Source organism: Melanotaenia boesemani, chromosome 18, assembly GCF_017639745.1.
Source record: "Melanotaenia boesemani isolate fMelBoe1 chromosome 18, fMelBoe1.pri, whole genome shotgun sequence".
Taxonomy (NCBI): Eukaryota; Metazoa; Chordata; class Actinopteri; order Atheriniformes; family Melanotaeniidae; genus Melanotaenia; species Melanotaenia boesemani.
Genome location: NC_055699.1, coordinates 3,060,001 through 3,083,380, shown reverse-complemented (window position 1 = coordinate 3,083,380; position 23,380 = coordinate 3,060,001). Strand labels below are relative to the sequence as shown.

Here is a 23,380-nt window from a genome sequence, read left to right as displayed (position 1 = left end):
TTATTCATTGCCAGTTAATTATTATAGTGTTAGTTGTCAGTTAGTCCCATAACCTTCAATTGTGTGTTAGTTGCGTTGTCTAGTCTGAAATTTGTTTAATTAAACCTTAATTTTATCTTCATCCATGAGTCCTGCCTTTGGGTCCTTCCCCCTCGTCTCCTGAGTCCACAATCCATGACATTCATATGATTGAGGTTTAACCTCCAGCATATGAAACGCGACATGCAGTCGTGACCTTGTTTTTGGGTCAGAATTGACTCATCATGTTAAACAAATTCATGTTTGATTCAGTTATACACAGTGCAGTCTAAAAGTCTTGTCCCACCATCATTTCTTTCTATTTTGTTTGGTAAACAGGATCTAGATGCAGAGAATTAGTGATACACAAATTCAAAAACAGTATATAAGTCATAAAAAGTTTGATATTTATTGTTGAAAAAAATTAACCACTTTTATTCTTTTCTGATTCGTTTTTGATATTTATTTATTTATTTTTTGTCTTTTTTTTTGTTTTCTGGCTTTATGTTGTTAGTTTAACTTTGGCTTTATTGAAGGACAGGACTCAGCCACAATCCAGTATTTCTAGTAAGCATCTTGCTAATGAAAGCATACAACCGAGCATGATTTCAGGATGGGGTGGGACAGGGGGTTCACAGCTTTTTGGTATTTGCATGAAGGGGGTCCTCAAGGTGAAATAAGTTAGGAACCACTGATCTAACCTATTGCTAATGTGGCTGAGGACATGTCTTACCCCCTGTTTAAACTATGACGGGGATATAAGGGTCCTAAAAAACTGTGCCAAGTTCATTGTCCCAGAATGCTGAAATCAAACTGATAAACCTTCTGACTGGGCTCAAAGTGTATTGTTCTTGTTATCAGTGAAATATTTGTCTTTGCACAATGGTGGTTAGAGGCATACGATTAAAAAATCCACTAACTATTTCCTTTGATAGATTTAGCTTCTAGAACTTTTAATTTTTATTTAATTTATATACCTTTTTGTCCTGTCAGACCCCTGCCGAGCTCCTAATTAAAAAAAAAGCAATATTGCCACTTTTTTCTAGACAAAGCTAAAGAAATGGGAATAAAACAATGTGTATTTAAAACAGGCTGCAAGTAACAAAAGGCTGAAAGCTACCATTTAAAATCAGTTCTTTGCTAAAACGTTCAACATAACACTGCTTCATACCCGAATTGAGCCTTTTTTATGCTTGAATGAGTCATAGGCCACTGTGAAATGGCTTAACAAAACAACCCTATTCCTCTAAAAAATAGTCAGCTACAAGGACTGGACTGAAAATGAGGGGAATAAAAGACTAACTTTAAAAGCCTCAGAAAATCTGAAAAACTATTGTACAAAACCACAAAAAAGTGTGGCTCTTTGGAGCCTAAAAATAAAAAAGAAATGAGTGGTTGCTCAACATTTTTGCACAGTACTGTAGTTACTTACTGACGACATTTCTGTGAATAAATGCTTCATAAAGTGATAAAATGTGATGTCAGTGATTATCTGATGTGATAAGAAAGTCACTTTTCTTTAACTTATTGTTGCCGCTCTCATCTCTGTTTTATTATTTAAGGGCACTGCTTATCATTTTTTTTATGGGAAGAAACACCATTAACTCCACATCTTTCCTTTTCTCCCACTTACTGGAATGGCAAATTATCAAGTGTCCTTTGGGCTTTCCAAAAGAGGCGTGTTAGGAGTGATGTACTGCAACCCTCTGCCTTTATAAGGATACAGTTTACTAACATCTGTCAATCCCACAAGACTCAAGATGGGCTTCCAACGCACAGACTGCCTATCAAAGCATCTGTTAAGGATCTTTGAAAAACTTGGATCAACAGTAGGCTCTTGTCCCTTTTATTTTTTCATTATTCCTATCATTGTCTCAGCAGCGCTCGGCGGCGGCTTCATTTTTCTCAAGGAGATGGAGGATAGTGATCTTGAGCGGCAATTTACACCCAGGAAGGGACCCTCAAAAGTAACAAGAGCGTTTGTAAGGGAAAACTTTCCCTACGATTATGCCATGTTTTCTGAAGAAAGGCTGTTCAACAAGGGCAACTTTGCATCCATCATTGCCGTGTCAACAAACACTGACAGTATACTAGAAAATTCTACCTTTCAGGACGTCATCAGACTCAACAACAAGATCCTTAATATCCCTGTGGACAACGTGCGGCTGGGGTTTAAAGAGCTTTGTGCCAGAGCCAATGGTGGATGTGTCTCAAATGCTGTCCTGGAAATAGCCAGCTCTGATAAAACCAACATCACCTACCCTAGACATACACACAAATCCAGTTCAGTCTTTCTGGGTTCTGTGCTTGGTGGAGTTACTACAGACGCCAACGGCACAGTTAGACATGCTCAGGCTGTAAAACTCAACTATCATCTAGAGGATCAGGAAAGTACTGCTGAGGCCACAACATCATGGCTGAGAGGATTCACAGAACTCCTGTCGGGTGAAGTGGAAAGCAAACACATTGATGTATGTATCCTGCTCATATTTTATTTTTTAAATAATTTTCTTCTTTGAAGCTGAAGTAATATAAAGAAATGTTGCACTGACGTATGTATAGAAAGATCAAATTTGTTTTAGTCGCTCCGATCCTTAAAATCATCATCACACAATCACTAAGTGTTCCCTAAATAATTAGGTTTGCACAAAACAACACAAAAGGCATTCCCTAACAGAAAGAGCATGTGTTTCACATGTGACCCTGTGTTGTTTTGCACATGTAAATCATATGTGGAACAAATGCAAACATTTCTTTTGCACATGGAAAACCTGTGGTTTTAAAACGTTTTCATGAAAAAATACCATGTGAAACCCATGTAAATTTTCATATGAAACCAATATAGTCACATGTGAAACCCATGTGAAAACATGCTATACATGTGGGATTACACATTGTGTGTGCGTTTTTTTTTTTTTTTTTTGTTTATTTTATTTTTTTATCACATCTGAACATGTAAAAATTGACCATACAAAATCTCAGGTGTTCCATTGGCCCATGTGGCTTTATAAGTATGGGTAATGTGGGAATAAAATCATATAAGAAAAGCTGGGATCTCGGAAATGAACAGATACATTTTTTTAAACAAACTGTTTTGCTGTATTTTTACTGCTGCTGATACACTTTCTTTAACCTGAGAATCTGATTTAAGATTAAGTAGAAAAATTATCAATTAAGATATTGTCGATTATTTAAACATTTAAAAAAAACTTGAAAGGAAACAATTATTGTTATTTATTCATTTTAGTACAAAATGGTGTCATTTATTACTGCACACTTGCAGTTATGAGTCACTCCAAATAAAGGTGGATTATCTAAGACTGGGAGCTGGTGCTGCACTGAGAAGCTGTTTCAGAGCTATGTTGTCAGTGTGATGGAGTCAGGGTCATGACATCCATGTGTAAAAACTATTTTCTGACTTGTGAGCTCATGTCAGCTGCTTTCTGCTATGCCCACTTCCAGGTGTCCTACTACACCTCAAAATCCAAGCAAGAGGAGATTGACAGTCACATCACAGATGGCTTCCCGTTATTCCTCATCACTTATGCCTGTGCTATCACCCTCTCGGTGATATCCTGCCTGAGGTAAGAAGTGATCAGTGACTGTCACACAGTGAGTGGTTTCCTGACTGCAAGCCCAGTCCACAACACAGAGCGCTGTTGTTCATCAGTTTAAGCGATGCAGGAAAATCACTTGCAGATTATGTGGAGTACGGTGAATGATTTCGATTAATCTTCGTGGTGAAAAGCAAAGCTTCATTTACTGCTCAATGAGCTTTTTTTTAAGATGTGTTTCACCATTTATTTATTTATTTTTATTTTTGCTTCACTGGATAACAGTTTTCATTAAAACCAAGTACAAGTTACATATGAAAACATGGAATTGAATCAGGAATGAGTTATTATTAATTCTACCAGTGGATCGCCAGAAATAAGTTTCCCACTGCTGGGATTTTCAACCATAAACGCTCATCATCAAGAATGCACCCGACCCTAATCGGGGAGTTTTACTCTCCTCCCATCCTGCACGCCTTACAGGAGCCTCCTCGGCTGCAGCGGCAGACTCGGGAAGAGCTGAGGCTGTGACCTGCTGAGCTTCTCACCGCAGCACGAAGCTTTTCTCTGCCTCACCACTTTCATGTTTGCATTGCTCATTTCTGCAAAGGCTGAACCTCACAGAAATGATTTATACTGTTTGTGCTTTATAACCAACTATACATACAGTTATATTTGTATAAATATTCATTTTCAAATACTCTATTAATGCTGTAGTGCTTCTTTTTACCTTTTGGACTTTGGATCAAATGCTAACTGCATTTCATTGCACTCTATATATAGAGAACTTACTCCACTATACTCTATCTGCTGCATAGTGTTTCCTTTATTAATTTATTGTCACTGCATCACCCCTTTATGTGTAAATTGTTCTTGGCAGACGGGACAACGTAAGGAACAAGGTGTGGGTGGCTTTCTTCGGTGTCATCTCCTCTGGGCTGGCAGTCGTCTCCTCTTTTGGTTTGCTGCTTTACCTCAGAGTCCCGTTTGTTATAACTGTGGCAAACTCTCCTTTTCTAATACTTGGTGAGGAAAAGCAATCTGATTTTTCTTTTATTGTGTTCTTTTTATGTAGATGCTCATACAGATGTTCCTATTTTTTAGGAATCGGTCTCAACAACATGTTCATTATGGTGTCGGACTGGCAGCACAGCCATGTGACAGACCCCGTACCGAAGCGGATGGCTCACACCTACAAAGAAGCTGTCATGTCCATCACCATCACTGCCCTGACAGACGTCCTCAAGTTCTTCATAGGCGTCATGAGTGACTTCCCGTCTGTGCAGTATTTTTGCTTGTACACCGCCACCTCCATAATCTTTTCCTACATCTACACTATCACCTTCTTTGGAGCTTTCATGGCTCTAAATGGCCTCCGAGAGGCCGGAAACAGGCACTGGCTGACCTGCATGAAAATACCATCGAACAAAACCAATAACTCTGAAATATTCAACATCTTCTGTGGGGGGGGTGACTATGACAAGACAACAGGAGCAGAGAATAAACCTCCAGCCAGTCGTTTCTTTAAGAAGTATTACGGACCATTTTTGATGAAACCCTGGGTGAAGGGGGTTGTAATCTTACTTTACGTGGCGTATTTGGCTGCAAGTATTTTTGGATGCTTCCATGTAAAAAAGGGAATTGAACTTTATGATCTGGCGGCTGATAACTCCCATGTTATAACATTCAGTAAGAAGGACAGAGATTATTTCTCTGATTACGGTCCATCTATCATGGTTATTGTAAGTGAAGAATTCCCATACTGGGATAATATCAAAAGGCATCAACTTCAGGGATGCATAGAAAACTTTAAAGAGCAACAGTTTGTTGATACAGAAATCTTTACATCCTGGTTAGATTCTTACTTAGTGTATGGGCAAGAGACACATTTAAACCTGGATGATAGAGATGTTTTTCTCTCAAATCTGCCTCAGTTTTTTAATTCATCTCCTATCTTTAAGCAAGATGTGAACCTCACTGGCGGAGTCATCCACGCATCCCGATTTTTCATACAAACTGTTAATATTTCTGATGCTAGCAAGGAAATTGAGATGCTGAGTGGCCTTAAATCCACTGCTAAAAAATGCAGTGTAGCATCTTTACTGGTCTATAATCATGAGTTTATCTACTTTGACCAGTACAGTGTAGTGGTGAGCAGCATCATTAAAAATGTGTTTGTTATCACGGCTGTGATGCTGGTTGTTTCTCTCCTCCTGATTCCTAACCCCATCTGCTCCTTACTGGTGACTTGTTCAATTGGTTCGGTGACTGTGGGAGTGACTGGCTTCATGGCGCTTTGGAAGATCAGTCTGGATTCTATATCCATGATCATTTTCACCGTCTGCATTGGCTTCACTGTAGACTTCTCCGCTCACATGTCCTATGCCTTCGTCTCCAGCAAGAAGCTGAGTCAGGATGAAAAGGCTGTGGATGCTCTCTCTAATCTGGGTTACCCCATCCTTCAAGGTGTCTTATCCACTGTTGTGGGGCTGTCAATGTTGTCCATATCTGAGTTCCACACCTTCAGGACGTTCTTCAATATCTTTTTCCTCGTCATGTTCATCGGGATGGTTCATGGCCTCGCCTTCATCCCAGTGATACTGACAATATGCACATGCTCTGATAAAGAAGAAGCTGAAGAGGAACATGTGAAAGTAAGCAAACTCTGATCGATGGATGTATAGTTGCAGGCTTTTCGGCTAATGACTGATCTAATTCAAGTTTTTATTACACAATATTTGCTCTCAAAGCAAATGAAAAGTCAGTATAAGCTGTTGCTTAAAGTTAACTTAATCTAATCTTCTAATTTACTTATTTAAATTGATGAAAGTAGATCATGTTTTATGAGAAAAATGTTTTTTACTTTTGTACTTTTTCTTTTTTAAATTCATGTAATAATTTAGCCTTTAATAACTGAGAATCATTATTGAAAAGTGATTGTGTACATATCTTTGTTAAACATCATTTATTGTCAGGTAATGGCATGTTTAGTTACTGTAAATAAGTTTCATTGGAGATGTTTACTTATTTGTCTTATATTACATGTCAATAAAGTTCTTTTTTTCATATTACATTATTTTTTGTTGTTGTTTTTGTGAAAGTAATTAATAGTAAATGGAACACAATACACAATATTTACCTGGTCATTATTTTGTAGATCCAAACCATACAGGTCTCACATGAAAGCAATCATAGATTAAGCCTCAAATATACATGTACAGTTATATGTATCAAGAAGATATGATGTGCACCTTACCAGGTCTTTAGATGTGATCACTACATCAGATGATTTACAGTACATGACATTTTTCACTGCACCACTGTTTATTTACAATATATATCCAAGCAAGTTCACCCCAAGATCAGACCTTGCAATGCTTAAAGAAACGGCAAACACCCAGGAGCTCCGTAACATGGCAGCACCCTAAACCACAAGACTTCTGTAACAATGCCCTTTGGACAGATGAGACGAAATCAAAAATGTTTGGTCATAATACACAAACCCATGTTTGGAAATCAAACACAACATATTGATTGACTGATTGATTTGGAACATTTGAATAATAATAAAAGAATCTTCAAATCAAGCGATAAACAAATGAAAAGCAGACAAAGAAAACAGATGTAGGTGGGCATTCCACCTCAACATATTACAACAAACATCTGACACATATTAAGCATGGTGGTGGAGGGGTGATGATTTGGGCTTACAGTGGTTCAGTCAAAATCCAGGCCTCAACTAGACTGAAAAGCTGTTTAAAGACCTAAAAAATGCTCAGAATAGTCAGAATTCCTCCTAAACGATGTGACAGACTCATGACATCATTCAGAAAATGATTTTTTTTTAAGTTATTGCAGCTAAAAAATGTTTGCAAATCCACACAAAATGAGTTTTCCTTTCTCACAGAGGAGAGTCCAGGTGTTTCTGCATCATCATTTTTAATTTACCATTTCAACATATCTGAAACAAAGAGTGAGGAGCTGTATTGACTAAATTCATTTCAACCATAAGAATAATAATTTGCTTTTGTAACACTGAATCATTGAACTTATGAATCTGTAAACAGGGATAATGTGAACTCTTGAAGTTCTGCTTTTTGCATCCATGATCAAAATCTTTGTGGTTTCTAAAAGGAAAGACAGGGGAGAAATGTATCATCAAGAAGACCAGATTCTGCTTGCTTACCGGTGAATAAATATACTGACGGAAAGGGACGGAGGAGTTGTGTCGGTTTAAACTTGCAAGGATAGTTGTTGGCACATAGTGATGCTCAAAGACATCAAGAATTCAGCATAACACAAACAAAATGTCTTGGATGCAGCTGCATGCAGACCAGACAAGAAATCCATGTGGTCCTCGGGTTTTAACTTTCAGCATCTTTCATGTCCAATGCAAAGCTCAGGACGACGCTCGGCTCTGTCACCCTCCGTCACGCCTGTCTTCTTTCACCACGGATTTGATGCTTCTGGCCCACACAGCATGACGTGACATGCCCTTACACCCAGGAGGAAGAGGGAGGAAAGATGTCAGAGCTGGAACTTGCCAAAAAAGAGAGATTGGTGATGATGACAAACATTGGCTCATACTCTGCTGTTCAGTAATATCTTGATGCCATCTAAAAATGCAACATTAACATTAACAAAAGCAAATTTCCTCTGTGAGTTAAGGAGCGTAGTCTGAATTTAGGGGTCTTTAACACAAAACTAGTTTAAGGCATCTCTTTATACAAACAAGTCTCTTCTTTCTCAGTTTCACATTGTTAGATAGAAATGCTCTGTTCACTTTTTAACCCTAAATTCATTTGAAGTGGATGTCTGTAGAATTTCTTTTATTTCACATCTCTGTCAAAATTTGTGCCAATCTGATGACATGTTATTTAACTGGTAGGTGATTAACACACCAATGATAAGCCAGCGTTGTGTTCCAGATCCTTTTTGTAATTTCAACTTTATTTTTTCAATTTCTTTTAGCTGTATTTAAGACAACTCCAAAGATAAAATGGTAATTACCAAATTCGCAAACAACTATTTGCTAAATGCTCACATAACTAAGTATATACAGTGCAAAATGTCCAATGTGTCCTCAAAAAAGACAAACAAACAAACAAACAAACAAAACAAACAAAACAACAACAACAACAAAAAAAAAAGAACTGGGCAAGTGTCAGACCTGAAATCTACCTATATGAGATGAAAAGGATCTAAAAACATTGTTCCTAAATAATTAAAAAGAAAACTTCAGCAAAGACCTGACACAGAACGTTAGAAATGCATCTGACTTTCCCGTGATTGATCAAATCAAATCAAACTTCATTTATAAAGCACTTTTCATGCAAAAGCGTTGCAAAGCGCTTCACATGAAAACTATTTTTGAATATCTCTTTTTGATCCACTGTTCAGTGAAGCCTTAGAAATGGTCTGCATGGAAAGGTGGCTGTCAAAAAGCTATTAAGGGAAACAGGGAAGAAAGGTTGAGATTTGCCAAATAACACAAGAACTGGACTGAAAAGCAGTGGTCACAGGTCTGATGGAGAGATGGATCCTTGCAGAGTCCTGAACTCAGCACTGCTGAAGCAGCGTAGGATCCTAATGATGGCAAACAGAACATCCAAAAAAGAGCTTTGGAAAGTCCTTCACGAAACCTGGAGAACTTTTCCTGAAAACTTAAATAAATGACAAGAAAGTTTGTCTATGAGGGTTCATATTGTAATGAAGCTTTCAAGGTCATACTTATTTTTTTTATACCACATGTCCTGTATTCCCTGATACTATTCCTTGTTTTTTCTGGTAATATAGGAGGGAATGAGGAGTAATGTCAGGACTTCTGGTTGCATGGAAGTGTTAGAAAATGGAAATAAACACAATGCCATTTTTTTCTGTTTGAACCACCAAGAATGCAGCAGTACTGGTTAGAGTTTTGGTTATTCTGACTGACAAGCACAGAAAAAGAAAAAAAAAAATCACCACAACAAACTAGGAAATGAATTAGGATGTTTCATTTAGAAGATGTGGCTTACATTCTTGAATTTAATTGGATGTGATTAAACTTCTTCTGCTTCCTTCAAAAGCAGGAGCGAAAAAAGAACTCTTGATCTCGATCAATTGATCTAAATTAAGTGGCTAATTTTGATCAATCAGCGGTGGTTGAGTTGATCAGTTTCAATACCGGACAGCTCCCTCTCAGTGCCACCGAACACAGCTTCGTGATTGACAGAAAAAGCGACCAAACGCTGATCAATGGCGCTTCTGGAGTCCTAAACGATAAAAAAAAAGAAAAGAGAGAGAGAGAGAGAGAGAGAGAGAGAGAGAGAGGGAGAGAGAGACGGGCGTAAGAGCGCACGGATCCTGATGTGTCTCTTCCTGGCGTCTATAGGCCTATTTAATGGTTGCTGTAGTCGGAAGAGGGCGGAGTGCGTTTGTTATCCAAATGAGAAGCTCCCTGACTTGGTCCCTCCTGAAAAAATATATAAATATAATAACAACCTCCCCTCTTACCCCTCCCTTCCTCCTTGTTTCGATTAAGTCTATGTAACCAACACGCAGAAGGAGAACGTCCGCCGCACAGAAAAGCCAAGACAGTCTTGTCAGTGTGGAGTATAAGAGAGGAGGGGGGAAACAGCTGCAAGCAGATCCTCAACATCAACAAGCTGCATGAAGCATCTGTAAGGAAGAAGACGGGATATTGGCGAGGCCAGCGACAGAGGATTTACCTTGGAGGTTTTAAGAACAAAGGTGTGAAGCTTTAAAAATATCTCACAAGTAAGGAAGCGATGGTTTAGCGGAGCAATTTGGTAGATTTTTTTTTAAATCACGCCCGACGACGCTGTAATTCCGAGCAGCAATCCCCCCCCAAACATCTGTGGACGCTCTCTGTGGGGAGATGGCTGTTTTCCGGCTGTCTTTGCTGCTGCAGGTGGGATTTGTGATCGGATCAAACCATAAATACGCGGACTGGTCAGCTCATGGGGAAGATATCAGACCACAGGAGACGATGCACGGCGCTCAGACGCACCGTCGGCAGCTGGCGCATCTCCGTGCGTCTCTTCTTGTTCCCGGGGAGGCGGCGGGGCTGCAGAAAATAGAGGAGCATGTCCCGAGGGTGGTCACGGCTTTTTTACACACGGGGAACTCGACCACCTTAAAGCATGCCAACTGCTCACGCAAGTACGAGCTCACCTCTCTGCGGGGAAGGTCACACGCAACCCCGCATTACTCCATGAGCAGCGTGCTGGATACGGTGCTGCACGCCACAAACTTCCTCAACATGATCTTGCAAGCCAACAGGTCCAGACAGCACAATCTGCGGCGCGACATTGAGTGGTACCATGCTTTAGTGAGGAGTATATTGGAGGGAAACAACAAGATTCACCGGGCGGTTGTCACTTTTGGCGGAGATTCATCCTTCGTGGGGCCCTTGGTGCTTCTTCAAGCCACCAGGGCCGATGGGGAGATAGTGCTCCAAGACCTCTCCAGCATGGCGCACCGCCATCTGCACAACCGCACCGCAGACACAGAGTGGTACCACGACATGAAAGACAAGGAGAACCCCCGTTTCCATAAAAGGGTCGTGAGCCAAGAATTTAAGTCTCATGACAATTCTTTAAGAAGAGAAGAGAGTTTTATCCCGGACAGAACGCATGTCAAATGGTCTGCCCCTTACTTGGAGTGTGAAAATGGGAATTTTGTTCCCCGGTGGCTTCTGACTTTATCAGCTGCTTTTTATGGCTTAAAGTCCAACCTGGTGCCTGAATTCAGGTAAGAACACAGAGGGACAACAAACAATCTGAAATGCACAAATTTATTATTCCCATTGTTAATTTTTATGTTTTCACTTGCCGATTAAAACTGGAAAAAAAAGATTGATGTAAACCAAAAAGCTGAGCTCAAGTGAGCCTAAACCACCGGTTCGGCTCTAAATCTGGCCAGGGCTTTGCGAGTTGATCACAACTGCCCCCACAAACATAGGGTAGCCTTCCACCAGCCTCCCTCCTGTTACAGCAGGGGGTTTTCTCCTCTCCTCCAGTCTGACAAGGCAGCGGGATGCTAAAAATAGCCCTGATGTTACTGGATGTAGCAGTGGTGGAAACCTCTGGCTACAGGCCCTGATTCATTTTTCAAACTCTCTTGGCTGCATGCTTTACTACGCAAGAAATGTTGTGTGTCGTTTCTTTTCCCCTCTTCAAGAGGGTGGCTTCTAATTCAGCTTGACAACCAGAATTAAGAAAAAACATCAGCCAGCACCAGCAAATGGAGAAAGTATGATGGCTGATTGTTTTCTCCTAAAGCCACCGTGGCAACTGCTTGATGGTATGTTTTATTCCAGCATGCATTGGTAATATGCTTGGAATAATCAAGAGTTAAGGCTCTGTTGGATCCTGACCAATGAATATTTAATCCAGATTGCTAGTTGTGTGTGTGTATTGCCTTCAATGAATCTTTAATTGATACACTCAAGTCACTCACAGGCAGGCATAGACTACAAATGAGTAAAAAACCTGCAGTGAGTATACTGTAATAGCCTATCAACTATCTGGTATTATCCCAAACTAAAGCCTCTCAGAACATATTCACACATGTAAAATTTCACTAAAGTGATCAGCTTGTAAATCAGCCTGCACATTCCTAAAAAGACGTCATATATGCGAACATTTGCAATTTTTTCCTAAGAAATTGTGTTAAACACCTTTCCCACTCACAATTTCCCGTCTTCTATCTTAGACTCCCTGAATAAGATGGGAAGTGTGATGTGCTATGTGTTGTTTTATCCCTGGAGTTTGATATAAGACATTAAAAGAAACATCCAGTCGTGCTTCAAATCACAAGAGAGTAACAATTATTGATGGATTTGTTTGCTTATGCAGAGCAGTTGAGTAAATTATTTCCAAAGACAGTTTCAACCCAAAACAACAAAAAAAGGAAACTACTCATTCTGTTTCACCTAATGACAAGATGCCTGCATGGCATCATTTCAGCCACGCTAACAGCTTTACAAAAAATAAAAAACATATAAACATATAAACATGAGGAAAAAGTTACTTAAACAGAAGTTTTTACCTGTCAAATGCTTTCTTTTTTCAGTTTAAAGAGTTCCCGGAGACCCGCAGATTTTTGAAGTCTTCTTTAAATGAAGCCGTAGGTTAATGGGACCTTTTCTAAATGTAGCCGTTTGAGTTTTAGGCCTCTGCTTGAAAACTGCATACCCATAATGAAATGAGTGTATCTGCTACCACAATGTCTATTTGAATACTTTTTGAGACACAGTAAAGTACACTAGTTTTAGAACAGCCAGTTCAGGTGAGGTCTCCAAAATGGCCATTTTGGATCAGTTTAGTGCCGTTTGTTCTCAGAGTCCCCCAGTTGTGGGATCTCAGGTTTTAAAAAGTTAATATTGATTATTGGATATCAACTCTATGAGTTGAAAGCAATAACTTTTTATTTAATCTACAATACATCTGAATAATCCTGAGTGAGCAGGTGATTGGATGAAGCTTTTGGTCATCACTAGCCTCAAAATACTAAACCATATTGCATGAATGAAGTTTATCCAAATAGCAAAGTGACCTTTCCACTGATGACCATCATCACATCGCAACAAAAGAAAAAGTTAGTAAAAGATGCTGATGGTCTAAAGTTGCATGCTTTGGCCAAAAAGGCTGGAAAGATGGAAGTGTGTTCCCAGTACGGCTCTCAGAAAATAGGGGATCAGGGATATATGATGCAATTATTTCATGCATTTCTGTTTCCCCATATAAAAAACCTAAGTGCATGCTTTATCAGAAAGAAAAGTTTTTGCTTATTCTAATGCATTATATATATATATATATATATATATATATATATATAAAGAAATATTCCAGTTTTCTCAGTATTATTATTATTATTAAGATTACGGAAGTAGACCACATTTACAAGGTAAATATAATGGAAACTCTGTAACTGAAAATACATAGAATTTTCATTAAAATAATAATAATAATTTTTTCACATAAAAAAAGACATTTTAAAATCATCTTAATTTCACTAAAATGTAGTTTAACAAAATACTTAGACAGCTAAATTCAAGTTTAACACTATTAATACTCTGTCACTGTGAATTTATTTATACTGTTATATAGAGTACATATGGTAAACATAAAGATTTATATATATGTACATATATATATATATATATATATATATATATATATATATATATATGCTTTTGTTCTTACAGTGTCTCATTTAAAGAAACGAGAGGAGGGGAATGCTGGCTAATATAACCTACCTGGCTCAGACCCCAGCTCTCCTCTCTTTCTCCTCCAGATAAATACACAATCAATACAATGATGAATTAATAATGAATGATGTAGAACAACAACTCTGCACGGGCATCTTTATTTCCAGCCTTTTCCAGCCTTCCTGTTTGAGGTGATGATGTTGCAGGAAGCAAGGTGACTTCCTGTAACTTTTCTATTTGTCTGCCACACTGAAAAAAATAGAAATCCAAGGTTGTTTTTTTTCCATCCCTGTTCTTTGAAAACTGTGCTAAACAAATAACATGACTTGTTAGAGCAGGAGTCTGCAGACATGCATTCATGAGGGATCGACCTGTTTATATAAAAGTGTAAGAAATTACACCACTTTATCCTTTCCTGTCAGTCTCTCCAGCAGTACACACCATATATATGTGTGTGTGTTGGAGTTTCAGACATCCTTTGGGATGGTGGTGTGTTGTCCTATTTGGGAAATCACTCTTACCTCAGATACAGCCCACAAGCCACACACAGAGTGGAGAAGAAGGAAGCAGCTGGAGCATGTTCACGGCACCGTCACAGCAGAGACTTTAACTGCTTCCAGAGTGAAGTTCAGATAGCAGCAGGACAGCAGCACAACAACGGAGATTAGTTAAAACTTAAACCAGCATATTTCTCCAAAGGCCAAAATAAAGTCATGTGGAAAAAAATGCACATTCCTTTTCAATTCTTTGGTCTTATATAATAAAAAATATCAGGTTTTAAACTTTTATAAAAAAAAAAATCAACATCAGATTAACAACACCACATAACACATTACACTAAATCATTGTTTATCTACAAAACATGAGCTAAAAAGCAGAAAGAGTGTTTGAAAAACAAAATACTCCTTACTCATTCCATTGGGATTAAGATAGTAAGTAGGTGCTGTTAATCAAATGCACTTGATTAATTGATCATCACCAGTGTGAGCATCTATATATAAACAGATGTTTTGATGTTTTCCTGGTCTGAGCATTCAGGTGTATGTTAACACAGTCCCAAAGAGGACAGACACCAGAAATGACCTTGGAGAAGCAACCGTTCTACACAGAGAAAAGTTATTTACATGTAGAAAAACATTCAAGACAGATGCCAGTCTTCTCATGAAACTGAAAAAAAAAGCCTAAGTGCTTCATATCAGACTCTCCAGACCTGACTTAACATGTTAACCCTTTAGGAGCCGCAGTTTTTAACAGATTCAGTTTTTAAGTCAAGAATTTAAAAGGCTGTAACTTGGAAGTGGTTAGAGATAAAAGCATACATTAAATGAGACAAATGTTGAGTTTGTGATGGGAGTAAATTTCCTCATCTTTTGTATATTAAACAAGAATCTGCAAATAGCTGAGAAAGTATTTCATCAACAGTGAAAAAGTGTTTGTGCATACAATTTCTGTATCAGCTCAGTATAACAAATATTACAACCTCAGCTCAGCTGGAGAAAGGAAAACAAGAACCTGTACTTCAAAGATAAAATGGCTTATTAAACAACAAAGACCACAATCTGAAAACAAAAAAACACAGAAACCCAAATATACAACAGAAACTACACTAGCGCTTATTAGCAGTGAACAATAAATTAAAGTTAAAGTCTACCGAGTCACCATAAGGTTTTAACAGCCTTCACCAAAACAGGTCAACCTAGTTTACAATTAAACAAAACACACACTCACAAGTCCAAAGACCTCAAATGACAAGCTGCCCTGAATGACTGTCTGCAGCTTATTTTAACTGTGGACCTCCAGGTGGACGTCAGATGATCTGGCCAATCATAGGTGATGATACGGCCAGCCAGTCGCAGATGGGTGATAGCATAGCCCGCTACTTGCTGAGGTGGATCAAGACAGCTGGCCACTCACGTGGTTGCAACCACACAAATATATCTATTTTAGAAAGAAACGCCTTTATAAAAAAACATGGCAGCACAGCTCAAGTTTGTATAGTTGCACCTGTGCAAAGGCATGTTTTATCATAATGTACGGCACCATATTTGGTGAGAAACAAGCACAGCATATTAACCCAAACGTCTCGTTCCGACTGTCCTGCACGGTGGTGGAGGGCTGATGATTTGGGCTAGTTTTTCAGCCACAGGAGAGAAGTATTTAAGTAATCTGTTTTATATCTAATGCTTGAATCAAATTTTGGTTGGTGTTGCAAAATCTTAAAAGAGCTGTGAATAAATAAATGCTGTGAGCCTCATTGAACTTCAGCAATGTTGCAAAGACGAGTGGACTTAAAATTTTCCAGAAAGATGTGATAAATTGATAATGTCATACGGAAAAGGACCACTTAAGCTCATTGCTGCTAAACGTTGCTCTACAAGCCCCTGAACAAAATGCATTGCACTGAAAAAAAGTGTTATTGTTCAGTTACTTAATTTTGAGATCAGGATAGGACCAGATGATTGGTTGTTTTCTTATGTTGTATCTTGATAGAACTGAAAAAAGGCTGCACTACGTTGTCACATGACTTTAGGTCATACTAAGACAGCAGATTTCTCTTTATTTGCCCTTCCATTTGCTTTCTATTAAGCTGTACACGCAGTCAAAAGGCTTGATGGCCTTGACTTCTGTGGGGTGGCTGACTAAAAGAGTGGGAGGTCTCAAGCTCCAGGAGGAGCCAGCAGCATCTGCTCTGATGGATGCCATCCAGAAAAAAATAAGAAGAAACCCCAACAATTCCCAAGGCTAAATGCAATGATGTTTGATGCTAAACTGAACTGAAAAAGGGTAGGATTTATTTAAATAAAAAGAAAGATGTGCAGCTTTGCATAACAAGAAGCTTGAAAAAATATTCCACTAAAGGAAGCTTTCTATCCCAAAGAGGAGTTAAGAATGCTGTAATTAGTCTAACCTGAGGGCAAGCAGGGGTTAAAGATCCCGAAGTGCCCCCTCTCTCACTGCTGACGTCAGTGGGACTCCGCCGCTCAGTAAGGTGGCCTGTCAATATGATGCCTTCAGCCTGCAAATGTCAGCGTTACAGAAAATCCAACTCTGCTGGCTTTCTGTCCTACTGTAAAGAGATTAAACATCTCTGATAAAAGTTCTACTGATGGGAGTCATTTCTGTGATTTCTGCTGCATTGCCCTTATCAATTTAAACTATAGTTACTGTAGCTTTATTCTTTAGTAGTATTAAAAGGGGGAATCAGAGTGAGATGTAGTTGTTTGTGTTTAAGAGATGATTGATTAGTGAAGGCTGAATGCAACCCAAACGGAGACCAGGAGTTTCTTTCATATTAAATGCATAAAGAACTCTTCACATAATCCACAAAACTGTTGCATAGAAATTTGCAGAGCTTTCTTCCCACTTAGCCTTTAGAGGACTGCTTTTAATGAAAGAGCAGCTCTCCAAAATGGAAGCAGTCTTTATTTGCTTTCTATCGTACCCACTTCGCCACGGGTGCCACATCTTTTTTGATGCCCAGTGACAGAACTCAATAAAATGAACCAGGCTGCAGTGAAATGCTGGTAGACAAGCAGCATCGTGCCCGGCGGCTTGACTTACATTAGCTTTCTTGCGTCCCCTCAGCTTAATGCATTTCCATCATGGAGCAGACATTTTCACTGGGAAAACTTCATGGCTCTCGCATTGTGATTATTCCATGACATAACACAAATTATGCCCCTCTGAATGGACAGCAATGAGTCCCTATCAAGACAATAGGACAGAAGAAATATTCTTGTGGGTGTAAACATCCTTGGGATACTTAAACAATGCTAAAGCATAATTTATATTTACTTTCCAATCCATTATATTATCTTTATCTGCCCACAGTTCATGTAGCTGACGACATCAGCGGATGTTTCCTGGATCCTGGATCTTTCTTTTTAACATGACCGCTTAACAAGGCCTTACAGTTTATAAGTTATAACTAATTTAGACACTTCTTACTCTTACCTGAAGTGTTTCATGTACACAAATTAATAAAAAAATAAAAAATCAACATAAAAAATAAGAAGTGTTTATGAATGGGATGTTTTCACCCTTAACCACATCCATGATCCTGATCCTGCCCAAGCAGGATTCAGACTAAACTAAGTATATCACTTGGAAAAAGGACTATTTTACATGGCTAAGCTACAATGCAGTAGGCTTTAATAGAGGAGGTATGGGTTGTGTTGAAAGTAGTGGTGGAAAAGCCTCTTGATGAAATCAGATTTAGCTTACACGTTCGGTTAAGTTTTTCCTTGTTTAAATGGTGCAGTTGGATTTTAAAGTCAGTTTAACAACTTAAATCATTTTAACTGAATAAACTGAATTAAAAATGGGGATGAACCAAGGTGAAGAAGTTGGAAAGTAGTGCATATTAAAGCATATTGCTGCCACTTAGAGAGCAAATATGGGACTTTATTGTATTTTAATATGATCAGTTTTACTTTTTGTACTTATTGTCTGATTTAGACAAATTGGGGAGGTTAAACAGAAACTTGTTAAGGAAAAATATTTCAGCTATTTTTGTGATGGATGGACTGTATGTAGGAGTGTGTCTCTTGTTTATAAAGCAGATTTGGTTGAGCTCACCTGTGCTGATTAAGCACAAAGATTGGTGAGCAGAAAATTCACATGAGTTCATGGGAGCTGGAACACATGCTAGTTGTTCATGCTACACACTGAAAGTTCTGGTAATAAATGAACTAAATAATAAAACAACAGGTCATCCTCGGTCTGACTGGGCCGAACCAAACATTTTTTCAGTCAGCATCAGTCTGTGTTGCAACTGCTTTTAAACTTGACTAATAGCAACACAATCTGTCGATAAATTAGCTGATGTTTATTTTAGCTAATGCATTTAGCATGCAGTGGTTTAACTTTGACAAAAATCATATGAATGATAGTTGTTTTCACTGCCATGTCTAGATGGAATATAAATTTTGTCGAGCTCGGTGTTCTATAGAAAGCCTAAATAAGCCAATCAGTTTCATTCCATTTTCTCCTCCTGAATAGAGACGTACAGCTCAAAGCGTATGGGTCTGACATTCAATATTCATTCATGAATACATCACAGACTGACTGGTGACATAAAGCGCACATGGAGGCCTTTAATGCGAGCATGTTTTGATGAATAGTCTTTTGTAGCTAATAAGCTATTATGAAGATTTATTTACATTCAACTTCATAATGTCTTTGCTAACATTAGCACTTAATGTGAGCATGGCTGGAGTCCCTGTTGGTGGGATGCCCCTCTCTTAGCTGGTCTGGCCTGCAAATCCACAAAGAATGAAGGATGAAAGGCTGGAGCACTCTGTTTCCTGGGGCACCACTATCTCCTGCTCTCTGTGATAATCCTGTCTTTATGCCTGAGGGCCTTGATGGTCACCAAGATGCCGCTGCTCATGCTCCTTGTTACCAATTTCAAATTGCAGCCCAGTCTTTGTGCTGCTCACATTCTCAGCCATGACCTACGTTTATACCCAGCACACTTTCTCTTTTCCCTTTCTTCATTTTTTCAAAAGCTATTTCATACACCATATGTCTATTTTGGCAGGGATGCTAAAGACTGCCCAGGGAGCTGGAAGCAGAAGAAATGAAGAGGAGGCGATTGCGAATAAAGGAGAAAATAGTGTCTTTTCTTCTTTGTATACTCTATTTTAGAAGCAAACCCCAAGTTAATCCTTGAGCTGCCACTGACAGACACATTTAGATGAATTTCACATCATAAACAAATAGTGAAATTCCTGTGCTGTGTGTTTCACCGCGCTGTTTCCTATCCTTACTGCGTAATAGAGAATTGGAGGTAATTTCTCAGCAAAACAGCCTTCAGTGTGAGGGAAAATAGCGAGGTCAGTTTGCCCCAAGGAAGAACCAAACCAGCAGTTATTAATAACAGAAGTACAGGCAAAGAGAGCCTTGTGCCCACTGGGAGCTGGGCATAGTGAACTAGCTCCCGTACACCTGGAGAACATGCCACAGCAGCAATATCTGTAGATGAGTGTGTGCATGAAACTGATGTTAGTGTCTTCATGCTATGCTGGAAAATGTCATGTTAATATATATTAAAGACCTGCATTGCTGTGTTCTCTAAAATTAAAAGAAAAGAACGTTTCTTTGCAAATGCACATTAAGCCCCGTCTTATTTATACGTGTGGAGGAGTTTGTATGGCACATCCACAACTTTAAGCTGCCCGTTGTCACCACAGAGCCTGTTGATTGTTTCATTCAACGAAGGCTCTGTAGTGGGTTGATCTGGCCATAAAAATAAACTGTCAGGATAACGACAGTTGGAGAGAGTTGTAAAGCATATAATGTGTTTTTCCAAAACTGAATTTGTGGCAGGTTTATTGGTTAGAAGCAGAACTGCAATCTAAGCAAAGAGCTCTCAAGCATGTAGATGTGCTACTGGCAAAACAGAGAGAATCGTGGTAAATATTTCATTCAACGCTTGCTTTTTGTTAGTGAGTTGGGCTGTTATGTCGGCAGTAGCTGTGGCAGAACAGCTTTGTCCAACAGAAATTCATGAAATGACTTCCTTAGGCCAATAATACTTCATTTTTAACCTCGTGTTCATGTGCAGTAGGCAACCAGCTCGGTTGTTGGCGAAATCATCCCGAACCTAGACCAAACATAACTTGTGGATTTGCAAGATGACAATAGTGATAGACAATAAACATGGAGGCAATAGATGAAGATGTGGCCAAATGGTAGATGTTATTCATGGCCCATAAATCAAGGAAAGCAATAAACATTTACCCCTATACTACCTCTAGAGGTCATCTACGTATTAGCATCTTAATGCTAATTTTAGGGAATGTCACTCCAAACAAACACAGGATAAATGAGATATCTATCATAGACAGACAATTTTTTAAAACAAGTATAATCTTCTAACACCGCATGATGTGGTGGCAGCATAAAACATGTTTAAAATGTTAGTGTCCTATAAATTAATTCTGCTAATAATACAGCATTTAAACCTTTAACGCCTGAATTTATTTACAATTATATAAAATAATTTAGAACGCTTGGTCCACAACAAGTCTTTTATCTATTAAAACACATTTTAGGCAAGACACGCAGGCTTTTAAGATCTATCAGCCAATTTTTTCATTACTAGGTACAGCTCTTTTATGGATCTCATACTGTCATTACATGTTTGTGCCTCTCGGATTTGGCATAGATGGAAAAACTAAAAATATCCATCCTCCAGTTTTTTTATGAAGATGGTGCATCATCAGTGCCTGGGGTTTTAGAACGGTTAAAATTTTGCAAGCATAATACTGTGCAGTCCAGTTGTTTTTAGTATTTAAGCCATTTGTGAACTTCAAACCACGCTGCCTTAAAACTTTTACTTCAGGCCCAGGAAAGATTTTCAGCTTTGGTTGCACTGGCAGGTCCTCAGGTCCTAAAATAGTTTATGGTGGATTTAGTTCAGCACTGTGGCAAGGCACCTATGCTCAAAATCAGCTTCTCCTGCCAGGATAATGCCTAATTAGAATTTTTAAAATGGCTTGACTGATAATTATTTGATTATGTGTTAATTCCACAAACTAATCTCTGCGTACTAGCGTGTTAATTTTGACAACCCTAATTTTTCGGCTTCTAACAAGCAGACATGGCCACACAGTAACATATAACTATTCTTGAACTGCAGTTAAACCCGAGGAACACCAGTGGTGCATATCTTAACAGGGTCTGACTGGAAAACTGAGCCACACTTTGCCCCGCCCCCGCCCCCAACCCCCACCCCACCCACACCGCCCCTTTTTGCAGTGCATTTATCTAACATAATTACAGGAAAGTACTTTTGCACAGCACTCTGTTAAACTATAGTTGTTTTAAAGGGCTTTATAGATAAAGTTGGTATGGTATGGTATGGTATGGTATGGTATGGTATGGTATGGTATGGAATGGTATGGTCTGGTATGGTATGGTATGGTATGAAATGGTATGGTATGTATGGTATGGTATGGTATGGTATGGTATGGTATGGTATGGTATGGAATGGTATGTATGTATGGTATGGTATGGTATGGTATGTATGGTATGGTATGGTATGGTATGGTATGGAATGGTATGGTATGGTATGGTATGGTATGGTATGGAATGGTATGGTATGGTATGGTATGGTATGGTATGGAATGGTATGGTATTTATGGTATGGTATGGTATGGTATGGTATGGTATGGTATGGTATGGAATGGTATGGTATGGTATGGTATGGTATGGAATGGTATGGTATGGTATGGTATGGTATGGAATGGTATGGTATTTATGGTATGGTATGGTATGGTATGGTATGGTATGGTATGGAATAGAATACTATGGTATGGTATGGTATGGTATGGTATGGTATGGTGTGGTATGGAATGGTATGGTGTGGTATGGAATGGAATACTATGGTATGGTATGTATGGTATGGTATGGTATGGTATGGTATGGTATGGTATGGCATGGAATGGTATGGTATGGTATGGTATGGAATGGTATGGTATGGTATGGTATGGTATGGAATGGTATGGTATGGTATGGTATGGTATGGAATGGTATGGTATGGTATGGTATGGTATGGTATGGTATTGTATGGAATGGTATGGTATGGTATGGTATGGTATGGTATGGAATGGTATGGTATGGTATGTATGGTATGGTATGGAATGGTATGGTATGGTATGGTATGGTATGGAATGGAATACTATGGTATGGTATGGTATGGTATGGTATGGAATGGTATGGTATGGTATGGTATGGTATGGAATGGTATGGTATGGTATGGTATGGTATGGTATGGAATGGTATGGTATGGTATGGTATGGAATGGTATGGTATGGTATGGTATGGTATGGTATGTATGGTATGGTATGGTATGGTATGGTATGGAATGGTATGGTATGGTATGGTATGGTATGGTATGGAATGGAATACTATGGTATGGTATGGTATGGTATTGTATGGTATGGTATGGTATGGTATGGAATGGTATGGTATGGTATGGTATGGTATAGTATGTATGGTATGGTATGGTATGGTATGGTATGGTATGGTATGGTATGGTATGGAATGGTATGGTATGGAATGGAATACTATGGTATGGTATGGTATGGTATGGAATGGTATGGTATGGTATGGTATAGTATGTATGGTATGGTATGGTATGGTATGGTATGGAATGGAATGGTATTGTATGGAATGGTATGGTATGGTATGATATGGTATGGTATAGTATGTATGGTATGGAATGGTATGGTATGGTATGGTATGGTATGGTATGGAATGGTATGGTATGGTATGGTATGGTATGGAATGGAATGCTATGGTATGGTATGGTATGGTATGGTATGGTATGGTATGGTATGGTATGGAATGGTATGGTATGGTATGGTATGGTATGGGATGGTATAGTATGTATGGTATGGTATGGTATGGTATGGTATGGTATGGAATGGTATGGTATAGTATGTATGGTATGGTATGGTATGGTATGGTATGGTATGGTATGGAATGGAATGGTATGGTATGGAATGGTATGGTATGGTATGGTATGGTATAGTATGTATGGTATGGTATGGTATGGTATGGAATGGTATGGCATGGTATGGTA

General features: G+C 38.8%; 2 protein-coding genes across 2 annotated transcripts in view; both read left to right on the top strand.

The window, feature by feature from the left end:
* The first annotated feature begins 1,778 nt into the window (after positions 1–1,778).
* ptchd3a (patched domain containing 3a) lies at positions 1,779–6,241 on the top strand. Its single transcript, XM_041969060.1, has 4 exons — positions 1,779–2,489; positions 3,481–3,602; positions 4,453–4,598; positions 4,677–6,241. The coding sequence occupies exons 1-4, from the start codon at positions 1,779–1,781 to the stop codon at positions 6,239–6,241; spliced, it is 2,544 nt and encodes an 847-aa protein (XP_041824994.1).
* A 3,660-nt stretch (positions 6,242–9,901) lies between these two features.
* gpr158a (G protein-coupled receptor 158a) overlaps positions 9,902–23,380 on the top strand; it is a 102,540-nt gene continuing 89,061 nt past the window's right edge. Inside the window, exon 1 of the mRNA XM_041968525.1 lies at positions 9,902–11,327. Coding sequence (XP_041824459.1) covers positions 10,453–11,327 — 875 coding nt within the window. The 5' untranslated portion in view covers positions 9,902–10,452. The remainder of the gene's footprint in view (positions 11,328–23,380) is intronic.